At 35.1% G+C, this 13,913-nt stretch overlaps 2 protein-coding genes across 7 annotated transcripts in view; both read right to left on the reverse strand.

Moving 5' to 3' along the window:
• LOC109600130 (synaptogenesis protein syg-2) overlaps positions 1 to 13,913 on the reverse strand; it is a 154,875-nt gene that overhangs the window by 18,789 nt on the left and 122,173 nt on the right. The gene's annotated exons all lie outside the window — the stretch shown is intronic.
• On the reverse strand, positions 11,381 to 12,514 carry LOC109600133 (uncharacterized). Its single transcript, XM_020016217.2, has 2 exons — positions 12,442 to 12,514; positions 11,381 to 12,361 (listed from the first exon to the last, which is right to left on the reverse strand). The coding sequence occupies exon 2, from the start codon at positions 12,356 to 12,358 to the stop codon at positions 11,609 to 11,611; it is 750 nt and encodes a 249-aa protein (XP_019871776.2). The 5' UTR covers positions 12,359 to 12,361; positions 12,442 to 12,514; the 3' UTR covers positions 11,381 to 11,608.

Genomic DNA, 13,913 nt, shown 5'->3' on the forward strand with positions numbered 1-13,913 from the left:
ACAAGCAATATTGCTGTTAACGATTGGAGTGGCGTAAATCATCTTTGGTAATGAATTCTAATTTTCATTGACTAGCGAACAGTTATACGAACTTGTAGTTTTCATGGTGTAATTTGGTTGTTCAAATATATCATATCCGAGTGTTACCTTGAACTGTTTCCAATATTTTGATGTATTTTATCACATGCAGGATTCTTCAAAATTTAGCCTTCTTTCCATAGAGTTTGGCGGATTTCCAGGATCAAGTGGGGGTGATGTTCTTGAGTTTATTTCACCCACAATAAAAATCTTATTTGTATTCTGTAATTGCTAGAGTAAAAAATGGTTAATAAAGGAAAAACGCCAGAAGGTTTCAATGGTGGTAAGTTTTCATTTTATTACAGTTGAACGAGTAACAATGTTTGCTTGGAAAGAATGCAAGGATGAAGGTGTTGTGGACATCGCTGCAATGGTAAATTTTGCAGCAGTTTTAATAAAAATTTATAATATAAAGTGTGTAAAAATGTTTAATAACTTAACTTACTTGTTTGTAACTTCAAGGTTACAGCAAGTCAATACCAACATTTAATACTAAAAAATTAACGTATGAATTTAAATTTTATATAATTCTGCTGGTAATAAAGGCAAATTTTTAACGTCCAGTTTGTTTCAATCGATAAAATGCTCGTCGAGGAAAAATTCACACATCCAAACATTTTAAATAATCTTATTGTGATGCCAGTTCTTTTAAGAAATGTCACACGTCAACAGGTAGAGGTCAGCACACAATCGTCTCCCAAACGTTCACTTGTTTTGAAGAGAACGGCTTGACGGTAACCTTGACAATAAGCCGTTGTCGTCAAATCAGATTTGCCGAAACGAACATCAAAAAACATTCACAACTTTTCGGCCGAAAATTTTGTCCGAAATGAAGCCGAGGAGCCTTTCCGTGTTGCTGGTTCTGATGGTGTGCCGCTGCCTGTCGACGACCGGACTATGGATAACGTCGAGAAACAACACCACAACGTCATCGAACGTCAACATCAATGCGAACGTAAGTCAATCAACAGGGGACGAGACCTTCAGGACACCACAGGCGTCGGTCACCTTCATAATGAACGCGACCGGTAAACTGTCCCTCAAACCGTCCGCCAAACTGAACTCCAGACTCCAGTTCGACGTCTTCGAGCGGGGCGTCATGATTTTAGTTTGCATCTCGACGGTATTTTTCATCTATCTCGTCTACGAATCGTACCGGATACGAAGCACGCTGTTCGTGAGACGATACGGCGCAGGCATGAGACGGAACGAAATGGAAATGATTCCTCTTCGTGGAAACGAGGAGGACGAGCAAGTCGTGTTTCAAGTGACAGAATTGTAACACCTCCAAATTTTGTTTTGCGTGTTCATTAATATCCTTATCATGTTCATTTATTTATTTCATTATGTTACAATTATCTACAACAAACAGTAGTACTAATGGCGAACGTTGAAACTGCAAAATTTACTGTTCAGTAAGTAGTACGCTTATCAATGCACGTGAAACGTATCAATCGGAATAAAATACAAAAAAACCCATCTATTTGTTTTACTTTATATTATGGTATATCGTTAAGCTTTATATCATATTTAACAAGATGAAAGATTGAACAGATTCGAGCGGGTAACTACTGATGACACGTAGAAATTTATGAAGGTAAGTTAAATTATTTTTACATTGAACAAGTATAAGATGAATATACTAAGAAAATTGTAATAAGAGCTAGAAAACCGTTATTTAATGGCTTCGTGGAAGAAATTTTAGACCACCTCTTCCTAAAACTAATCTTGCATTGCATATGTTAATCGTAAAATAGTCGTAAAATCGTACAAAATTTATTTTAAAATATACTTTTAACAAATGTGATTTCTTTGTGAACCCTTTTCAAATGTGGAGGTGTGTTTGCATAGTGGGTTCGAAGTTTAAATGGTTGGATTTCCACATGCCTTTATGTAGAACTATTTAATAAAATATTCTTAAATTAAATTAAATTAATTAATGGAAAGATTTAATAAATTACCTCTACTTGAAATTTTATAGAATTGTATCTCTGTTCTATTTATTTTTGTTTTTCAAAATTAGTAAACTTAAGTTAATGAATTGATTTTTAAATGATTGAGAATATTTACAAGTACAATGGCACTTTATTTGTCGTATATTACAAACGTATGGATTGTATGTGATACACTACATCACTTGAAGATCCGCTGACTCTGTCTTTATCTAAGAAAAGCTGATCAACAGAAATAAAGGTTAGGGACACTCATCGGTATCTTATGAAAAGTTCCTTTTAGTGTTATTGTAACGGCGTTCTAAATGAATTTGGTTTTACGGATTAAATATTTTATGTTCTCATTATATTTTACAAATTTTTATACTAATTGATTTTTTTTAAAATGGTGGATGCACCACATCAACTTTTATTGTTAATACGTATAAACCTTTTAATCTATTTTCATTTTACCGTTTATTCAAATATCATAGAAAAAAATAAAATAAATTTCTATGTAATACAATAACATGCACATACATATCTGACACTTAAAATCGTAACAATTCAAATTTCTGAATTTATTTTATTGAAAATATAATAGGAATTTGAAACAAAGAATTTAATGAAATTATTGAAACTTGTACTTGTGTACCCAAATTTTAGAAAGTTAGTATAACCGCCAAAAGTTGATTTTTTTAAATTTTCATTAAAAATAAATTATTTTAGTTAAATTCTGGAAATCAGTAAACGCTCCTTATTCGCGCTTCCTATACTTGAGTTTTCTCTATTCGCGACTAAAGATTTCTTTATTCGCGGATCTAAATCTGAATATCGGTACAATATCCTCTGTAAACGCGCCGTCAAATGGATTAATAAAAAAGTAAAATATTAAAAGTAATTTATTTTATCCACTGTTGGAACCATTTTCAAGGTATTATTTAATTTCTTTTTAATTAATCACTAAAATAACCTTTAAAATACTAAAAAATATGATTTTGATGTTTAATAAATGTTTAAATATGGTGAATACGCAAACAATTACAACAAATTACATCCAAAAGGCAATTAATTTTATGTTTTCAAATATCTTATCCTAATTCATTTGAATATTTTAATTAACTTTTTTGTTTCGCATCCACCATTTTTATAACTGTTGTTAAAAATGGCGAATGCGCAATCAATCCAATAATTAATTACTATTAAACAAATTCTAAGAATAAGTTGTTTATATTAAAAGTAATTTTTTCTACCCGCTGTTAGATCCATTTTTAACAGGTACTATTTAAATTTTTTTAATTAATCAGAAAAATAACCTTTAAAATATTATAAAAAATATGATTTTAATGTTTAATAAATGTTTAAATATGATGAATACGCAAACAAATTATATAATTACAACTACATCCAAAAGGCAATTAATTTTATGTTTTCAAATATCTTATCCTAATTCATTTGAATATTTTAATTAAGTTTTTTGTTTCGCATCCACCATTTTTACAACTGTTGTTAAAAATGGCGAATGCGCTACCAATCCAATAATTAATTACTATTAAACAAATTCTAAGAATAAGTTGTTTATATTAAAAGTAATTTTTTTACCCGCTGTTAGATCCATTTTTAACAGGTACTATTTCAATTTTTTTAATTAATCAGTAAAGTAACCTTTAAAATACTATAAAAAATATGATTTTGATGTTTAATAAATGTTTAAAAATCGTGAATGCGCAAATAAATTGTATAATTACAACTATATCCAAAAGGCAATTAATTTTATGTTTTCAAATATCTTATCCTAATTCATTTGAATATTTTAATTAACTTTTTTGTTTCGCATTCACCATTTTTTCAACTGTTGTTAAAAATGGCGAATGCGCAACCAATCCAATAATTAATTACTATTAAACAAATTCTAAGAATAAGTTGTTTATATTAAAAGTAATTTTTTTACCCGCTGTTAGATCCATTTTTAACAGGTACTATTTAAATTTTTTTAATTAATCAGAAAAATAACCTCTAAAATACTATAAAAAATATGATTTTAATGTTTAATAAATGTTTAACTATGATGAATACGCAAACAAATTATATAATTACAACTACATCCAAAAGGCAATTAATTTTATGTTTTCAAATATCTTATCCTAATTCATTTGAATATTTTAATTAAGTTTTTTGTTTCGCATCCACCATTTTTGTAACTGTTGTTAAAAATGGCGAATGCGCAGCCAGTCCAATACAGTAAAAGCTCCTTATTTATGAGAATTTAAACGAACAGTTCCATCCTTTGGTAAGAGCCGCATTGCGTATGCATTTATAATTTCATCTTTCCATTCGTTACAAAAATTGTGATCGAGTAATTGATCAATAAAAAAATCCGAAGATAAAATAAGCAATAGAAAATTGATTCGTGTATGGAACAAAGTCTTCTTGCTAATGCTTCTGCTGAATGTCAGTCTGAATTGAAATAGCTTCTAGCAAAAAAAAGTAGAAAATTCTTTAAGCCATTGTCTAAGCCTGAAGATAATAATTAATCGATATGGTTAAAAATTGAATTTAATTGAATTTTAAAAATGAGGGTCGCACATCTTAACTTATATTTAATTTACCTTTTATTTAAATATCATATATCGTATCAATATCATATACAATTAAAATAAAATGTCACGAACATAACAAGTAAGTAATGAAAACATGATGTTGCGTTAATTAAAACAGTAACAGTAAATCGAAGAGAGAATTCCGACGTCAGAGGAGCTCGCGAATAATTTCCGAGTCCGTGAAAAGTTCCCAATTGCCGACGATTCTGGCCATTCAAAGTTTCCACAATTACCGGGTAGAACCTGTCGGTGTTCTTATCTAATGAACTCGTCTACAATGTAGACGAAATCTTTGTCCCATGTTTAATTACTTACACACCAAAACTATCCGGGCCGCAACCGAACCGAATCCGACTGGATGGCATTCCCCATCGCCGCGGTACCACCCCCCAAAAACTTTTCCACGCAACCGTCCGTGATTGTTACATTTAATTGCGTCGAATTAGCGACAAGGGGGTCCGTTGTGTCCGACAATGCACGGACTAACGGGGCCCGTATTTATGTGGGTCGCCTCCACTCATCACTCCGATAATTGGCCGTTAATAACGTTCAAATATGCCTTTTTACGTCTGCAACATTTCTCTTTCGAAACGACCAGAAACAACATTGTCTTGCATATCCTCGCTTGATCCCGCATCATTTCCAGACGTCGTTTTCCGAAAGTTCCACCGAAAAATACACAAATAAATTTCCTTAATGGCAAGAGAGTTGCAATAAAATGGAAAAAAGGATTCAGCTAAAATCCCGTTATGGTTTTATAAAATGCTTGGCAAACATAAACGCCAAGTGATAATCTTTTCACGGCAAAAGCAAACAAGTGATAAAGGTTTTTCTTTAAGCGCAGTTTTATTGAAAAGTAATATTTTTAGGTATGTTTCTTAAAAGTGGGTCTTTTAATCGTATAATATTACAATAAAAATGTTTTAGAAGTGACTTCTTTTACCATTACCAAATGGATTCTTATTCTTTTTAAATAATCACCTTAAATGATACCTATTTTGATGTAATTATTATTTGTTTGAATGGTCCTTAAAATGATTAGAGAAAACACCAACAAAAATGGGAAAGGATGTTGGAGAGGAAAATAACAAAGTTATAATTAAAAGTGTTGCAACAAAAGACTTATTCAGTCGAATCAATGCCTGAAATGCAGCCGACAAGATAATGACTGTCTGTTGCATTCGTCCGAGCTGGAATGTTTTAATAAAGAGACAAAGCAGAATGACGAATGACGTTTCGATTCGAAATATCGCCGTTCGTTTTTAAATTCGTAGCTCCTCCGTTTAATTACCCGCCTTCTTAATCGTCGGCCCGAAATTCACTTTGCAACAGAAAATGGCCAATAAAGCAATAATAAAGGAAACAAACGAAATTGAAGTGTACGCAAATGGGTATCTCCTGCGGAATATATTTTCAGTTTGACTTTTCATTACGGGCGTTCGGTCCATTACCGGGCAACGTTGTATTATCTAAGCGAGTGGAGAGGGCCACGAAAAGGGAAATTGCCAATACAGTAACGGGGGAAATGAGTGGACCACCGCAAGTCGAGTTAACGCCCTGGGAAATCTCGCGACGATCTACCGTGGGGGAAAACCGACGATCTTGCAAGGAGCGAACAAAAAATAGACATAGTTTTCATATGTGCCACGAACGCCACCCTAAAGAATTCAATTGCTTAATTCGGTCGATTTAAGCTGATAATTATTGAATCAGAAAAACGGCATGAGCATAAGAAAACGACTGAAACTGGATGGTACTTTCGTCTACACTAACTACGAGCAAGTTAGTGATTAAAGAATTGTCTCCGATTCGAGTCCCCATATATGTGATGTGGCAGTTTGTTTTCGTGACAAAAGCATAAATCAAAAACAGTTTTATTTTGTCCAACAGTGCGAAAAAGTAACTTAATGGTCTCACCTCCGTAACACATAGCGACCATTACGGAATTAAATGACCGAATAGACATTTTTATTGCTTTAGATTTCGCGTTTGATCCTTGTTAATTGCAGTTTAATTTATCAAACCGTATTTACAATCGATGCCCGTTTAATTGATGGCGAACGAACGGTGGAACTAAAAGATCACACTTACTCATCAATTAAAATAGATATATTGCAATTTAGTAACGAGTTTAAAGGGGATTACTCAAATTGAGTGTTTAATTGACAAGTTGAAAAATGCCGGGACGGTGAAAAATGCGACTGTTCGGTGTTTTGTTTAACCGGGAATATCAAAGCTTTGAACAGCACGAATAACACTTGTTTAAAACGAACTGTTTTCACTCTTCCAAAACATTCTTTGTGACGCTCTATCATTATGCAATCGTCTTCCTGCATAATACATCATGAAAACGTTTCATAATTTCTCACTTCCTTTTTTATTTTTTCCTGTGACGATTTCATATTTTTTATACGTTTGGGGGTTTATTTTTTTAAATTATTATTACTCGTCTTAGCACAAATCAAATTGGGTCGTTTCTGCTTGACTTAATATAAATATTAATAGTAAGAATCCATTAGCATAAATTATTAAAAAGAAAAAACATACAATATACTTGTGTAAGGAGTGTTATTTCCATCCCAGTTTAGTAAAAATCCCGATAAGAGAAGGGAGGAATGTTCGTGTACGGCAGAAAGTTGATGTTGGCTGGTATAAATTAATATTCCACGCTGCAGTATCGCTTAGAGGCAAGCAAACGTTTATTCAAGATTTGCATAAGATTTCAAACCTAATTACGATAGGCATCAGATAATTTTTCATTCTGTTTCGTAGCGTGGCGAGAGGTGGGGGGATCATAACGGATTCAGGGCGTGTGCATTGATAAAAGACGCACCGACTCTAAATCACGTTCCGATGAAGATCCACGATACTACACGAGTTATTAAGGAGTGGGATTACATATGGCCATGCAGCCGCTGTAAGCCGGACAAAAAGATAACGTACGTAACGTACGGTGTTACATATTTAACAACGATAATAAAGAAAAAGTGTGTTGTGCCGGATTCGGGATTCATCAATTGATTATCGAATTAGTATCGCGTCTTCTTTCGTTCCGTTTCCTTCAGCCCACACACACCACACACACACACACACACACACACACACACACACACACACACACACACACACACACACACACACACACACACACCACACACACATCCAATGTAGTGGAGAGTATAGGTGGCCCGTCAAATTCGACAAAAGAGTGCTCGCCCTCGCCAAACAACAAATCGATTACACAACGTATCCCGCGTTCAATTTGCAGCGGGCCCCCGCCGCCTAATAGGGGCGGCGGGCGTCGGGCGGCATGTGCGATGCGTATGTGTGGAATAATTTGATTGAGTTCGGCTTCTGTGTGTTTGCGGATATAATTTAATACTACGGTCGGAGGCGTCGTTTTTACCTCTCATGACACACAAAATGGTGTGATGTCGATTAGGTTAGCTCGTGACTAGAGCTCGCACGCTACATGTGGGGATTATGCGACGTGCGGCTTTCAATGGATTATGTATGTTTCTAACACGACGACCCAATTTACTTTCTTTCATCATTTTTACGTGGGATCGAAATTATTTCTCTCTTCTTCATATTTTCAAGCTGTTCCGAGGTTACTTGATATAAATCCACAAAAACTTTTAATGTAACAATTATGAACTCATTATTTTTTTATTTTTTCATTTTTTCATTATATTAGTCGGTAATCTGTTTTGTGAATCAAACCTGGTATGGATCCATATAAACTCGTCCATTTTTATGTATATATTGAGATATAGAATAACATTTGAAAATCAATCAATCAATCTAATTGTAATATTTTATTATTAATACAATAATTTTCAAGATTTGCTGATTATTTTATCCTACTCAATAATTCAATAGCAACAAACGGTTTTCAATTGGTATAGTAGTGGCCAAATTTATAGTAAATTATTAAAATGTATTTAAATATGTATATGAGCTGTCCTATTTGAATTGGATTTCAGTATATGTTCAAAATAATTTTATTCTTTAATAGACAATTCCAAACACAAATCCAAAATTGTGTCGGAATAGGCATGACCGCAAATTGGTCGATTCCATGTCGAGATAAATTACGGAAATTATAAAATAAAAAGGGCAATGTTTTGTAGACCACATTCGATGATTTAGATTAGTGTTCGTTCCTTGATGAGGAAAACTCGCAGTTGTCACCGTCTACTTCACCCCTTCTTAGAAATTTTAATTTAAATTTATAAACAATCGGAAAAGAAATCATTTAATAATTTGTTGACCGAATTACATATTTAATTGAGCAACTCGGAATTTAATAAAAAAAGGGCAATTTCCATCGCGATTAAAAATTCATGTTCGAGACAAGGCAGAGCCACGAGAGACAATTGCGCGACATCAACCCTCCGTAATTCGTTGGATATGATAAATCATTCCGGGCGAAAGAAAAGACTGAAACCGTCCGACGAAACTCGACCTCGGCTAATTAATCTAGATGAAACATTTTTTTTCAGCCGCCCCTAACATCTGTAGCGATTTACATCGGCCGAAGTTGGATTCCCGGGGTCGCAGACGTATTAATCAAAAAAATTGCTTTTGCTAAGGCCCTAACTGCAAATATGGCGTGATTAAATGAAATTAACGCTGTTCGAGCAAATATTAGGTCCGACGAAAAACGGATAATGACGGCAATCGTTTCGCGCCACTTTAAAACGGCACAAAACCGAAAATAAATAACAATTAGGATCGGTGAAGTTACGTGTTCGCTCCCCTTTTGCTACCCTCCGACCGTGTCTTCGGCCGTGGCAGGTGAATCATTAAATCGAATCATGACAGGTCGTGTGACATGTGTTGGAAGGGCAGACGGTAAGCCCGAAAGAGGATCTGCGCCATCGGCCGGAATAATCCCACGGCGAGTTTGAATGATGTCCGGCTTACCGGCCAAGTCGGCCGGCTTCTCAAATTCGGACGTCCCGAATTATCGCTAAGGAACTGATTTATGGACGATATTAATTCGGTGTGCGTCGAATTTGATAAATGTTGCACTTCGTTGCGTTACCGATCACTTTGTTCTTCCATTCATACTTTTTGCTAAAATCAATTTTTACCACAATCAAACGGGTTTCACTGAAACTAGACCTAGTCTAAATGGTTATGAGAAATTGGTGGATAATTGTTGCCAGTCTAGAATACCTCTAAGAGTGTTTGGGCTGTTGTTGGTTTGACACAGAACATCAAGGTTGAAATGAGTCCATGTTAATCAAAATTGGCTTTTGCCCCAATGGTAAAATATTCATTTTTCGGACGAAAAGAGGACAGGATTAGTGAGTGATGATCGTCGAATTCAACGCTGAAGTGGGGTATCATTTGAATTTACAAAATATCAGTTAACTCAGTTTACATGTATGAAAAATATCGAGATAATTCAGCAAACCTTGTATATATATTTGCTTCTTCTTTTTATCACAACAATTTCAATTTTTATCCTATCTTGTGTTTTAGGGCTTAACTGAATAATTTATTGATTAAAAATATAAGAGTTGATATTGAAAAATTGGGAAAATTGGGATAAGTAGAGAAGTACGTTAGGTAAAATAAAAATATTGAGTGAAATACGAGAGGAGTAAAGTGCGGCACGTTTTAATAACCCCGATAAGATTTGAAAGACAAATGTTTAGTGTTTCGGTTCGTTCGGGAGTTCGTTTATTTGGACAGTAGCAAGAAAAGTCGACGTCTAATTAACTTTAAGATATGGGAGTTAGTATAGTGTAACGTCGTAATTTAATTATCAAAAAACAATCCGACAATTTACATGATAAAGAAACATAAGGTCGACAATTTTCATGTTACATGCTGACTCTTAATATCCGCATTAGCTAGGTGGCAGATTGAGAAGAACCGCTCCCCCCAATTCCAAGCCTAATTGCCTTTCTTCCTGCACTTTCCTCATGTATGTCTCCCCGCCTAATCCTGTTTAGTTTTGTTTAGAACCTTAAACTGTTAAAGTAGAATGCCGGGGGATTGTGTTTTATAGTTTTACGGCCGTGCCGGGATTAATTCACTTAGGAAAAATGCCGACAATCAAAACTTTATGGCCCGTTCTGCTGAAACATCTGATCTCGTTGTCTAATTGGCTCACGGCACAGCGAAATTTTTAATGCCGCCATTCCATGCTGATTGGATGAAGGATCGATTTATTATTTACAAATTAATGAACGATTCTGTTATCCCCAACTGTTTCCGCACAATCAATAATTCATTTGTCCAATTATGAGTTAATACGTGAACTTCCGGTTTGAATTGTGTTTTTCATTATTACTGTATGGAATATTAAATGTTAATAAATCTTAATTCGACGGAAAGTAATAATAACAGTAACAATGACAGTAATAATGTAAGTGAATTACACAGGTTCACTCCATTGGAAGGTATTCCATCTTCCGAGCAAAAACGTCGGAATCCGGTTGAATCAGGCGACATCACGTAAGAATAGACAATGCTCATATTCGCGCCGAAACTATGCAGGAATGCGGCTTCCTGCACGACATTATCCTTCAGGCGGGGATGTGTCATGAAGTCACTGTCAACCGCAAAGGGAATCAGTGCACGTTTCCGATAACGGTAACGCGTTATAACGGCGCGATTATTAACTATGAATATTGGTTGTGACAGCGTTAAAATACCGTTTCTTGCAAAGTGATTTATTACGCTAAATCGATTTACCACTGTTCCTGAGTTCAATTAATTTTTTGCCCCACGGATACTCCCTCCGCATTGTTGTTAACGGCAACAAAACTAAAAGTATTCGTATTGTATATTAATTAACTGTTGAACATAAATTTTAAAGAATTATTCGGACAATGTGTTGTTTACTGACACACGATATTATCGGTTTCATAAATGGCGAATGCGTCTCCAGACATAAATTTGAAAGAACTATTCTTCTCTTCCGATGTTACAGTTTGTAGACACAAGTAAAATTTTGCATAAAAATAATTAAAGGACCATTCATTCATGCAGTCCCAGCTCAGCCGCCTCCTCCGGGGTGAGTTCGGGGGACAGGTGCTCGCTCTTGATTTTCGGCTGGTGATCTTGACTAGAAAACGTTGCATCCTCCAAATCGACATCGTCGTCATCCCTGTTGTAGTAGCTGTCCCTGATTTTCTTGAAGCCGTAGTTTTCCTTCGTTCCTTGTTGGTGCTGGGGCGGCACGGCCTTGTCGCCCTCGTAGCTAATCACCTCGCCCTGGGCGATGCGCCACTCCATCATTTCGGTGGTGAAATCGTCGCGGTTGCCTAATTGCGTGAAACCGACGATCCTATCGACAATTGTGCTCCCCTTTATCAGTACTATTGTCGGTATGATGACGATGTTCAGGTTGTCGGCCAGGAATGGGGCCTTTTCGGCGTTCAGTTTCGTGAACAATGTCTCGACGTGTTTTCCGGCCAGAATTCTCAAGTGTTTGTCCACGATTTCGCATCGCGGCGAATTGGTCCTGTAAAAATGTAACACTACGTTCTCGGACTTTTTGATAACGTCAAAGAAACGCTTCTCCTCCAGCATTTCCTCATATTTCCCGTGTCCGTTTAATAACCATTCACGTTTCTTGTCCTCCAACTTTTTCAGCTCGATTAAACGCGCCTTTCTTAGTTGTTCCAAATCGCCAGTATCCAAATTGTTTATTTTTTCTATTGCCTGATCAATCTGACTTTCGATTTCTTTGGAAACGTGCAGCAGCTTTTTCTCCAAGTTAGCCATTTACTACGACACACACGCACACACACACACACAATTTATATAGTCTCAAACCAACAAATCAATTAACAATCAATTAAACTTACAGATGAATGAATTGGAATTTTGAAGATTTCTAACGTTCCTAATAATGTGTATAAATGTGACGTTAAATAAAATTGACAGATCACGATCACAAAACTTATTGTACTGTTGGCGTATTGTTTTAATTTGTAAAAATATTGATGGTGATTCCCGATCTATTGTCTCGATATCAATTTGAGCATGTGAAAAATGTGGGGAATTTAATTTTATACATGTTTTTATATCCTGCTGAACAAATTATCAAGCATTGTTTTTTTCCCAATTACAATTTCGAAAATAGATACAAATGATTTTTAATTAAATTTACTTTTTGATGTTCCAGCAAAAAGATATATAAAAAATAAAATACCGAGTTTAACAAAACACGGAATATCGTAATTATGGGTGTTCGATGTTGATTATAATAATGGATCATTTTTAAATATTTAACAATTGATTGATTATCAGCCGCTGATGAACATGTATCCATTTGAGAGAGTCAAAAATAAAAGAGCACCACGACAGATACGATTTGTTTAATGTAGTTTTAATAGCACACCTAAATCCATTGATTTACCACTGTACTACTAGTTCGGCCAATGTAAGGCGTTGAAGCTTTGTATAGCATTGTAGCAGAATAGGAGAAAGTTTAAATCTATTAATTAAAAAACAATTGTGGTCCGTGTCCGGAAACAATGGCCGAGCATTTGGGCCGTGTGTATCGCTTCCATTCAGCGTCGAAAATTAAGGCGGATAATAAATTGTTTCTTTGTAAACAGGCAAGGGGGGGATTAAACGCTTTGTCCCGCCTTAACTTAATTTGACAAACACTTTAAGTAGTTTTTCTTTTCTGCCGCCGTAATCGGTCTTTCTTCGGGGCCGCACGCATTGTCGGCGATTTTCTGTGGCCCCTTTGTTCGACTGACCATGCCAATATATCTCGCACAGCTCCGACCTAACATGTGTTCCAATTCCGATATCGTTTAATGAATTTTTTAATTTTTTGCTTCGGAATTAATAAAGGAAGGATAACGTTTCGTGCGATCCGATCTCATCGGTTATTCACGTCGCGACGCTTTTACGTAATACTTTCGTTCGTCCCATCAGAAATTGAAATTCGCCATCGGCTAATCATATCGGAGCAGTAATTGGCGATACGCGATTTACAACTTGATCAGTTGTAATCGATGAATAAATGGTGAAATCTGGATTTGCGGACGTGTCATGTAAATCCGTGGTACATTAGGGGAAACGTTAAATTATTTCATTTATATGCGCCTCAAGTAATCTAGGAAAATTTAACATTTTTTATTTTATTTTACGAGAATTTTTTTAAATATACTGCTAATTAATATATGACTAGCGATTTTGAAAGGCTCGTTACGACAGACTAAAAGGAAAACTTCAATTATACAATTTCTATCCGATTTCGGTATTGAATATCTCAATTCTTTTACTTACTATTTTACTCATTTTAATTGATAATATGACAATT

Source organism: Aethina tumida, chromosome 1, assembly GCF_024364675.1.
Source record: "Aethina tumida isolate Nest 87 chromosome 1, icAetTumi1.1, whole genome shotgun sequence".
NCBI lineage: Eukaryota > Metazoa > Arthropoda > Insecta > Coleoptera > Nitidulidae > Aethina > Aethina tumida.

Excerpts from the sequence above, each read along its gene's own strand:
- LOC109600133 (XM_020016217.2), bottom strand. The coding sequence starts at position 12,358 with ATGGCTAACTTGGAGAAAAAGCTGCTGCACGTTTCCAAAGAAATCGAA.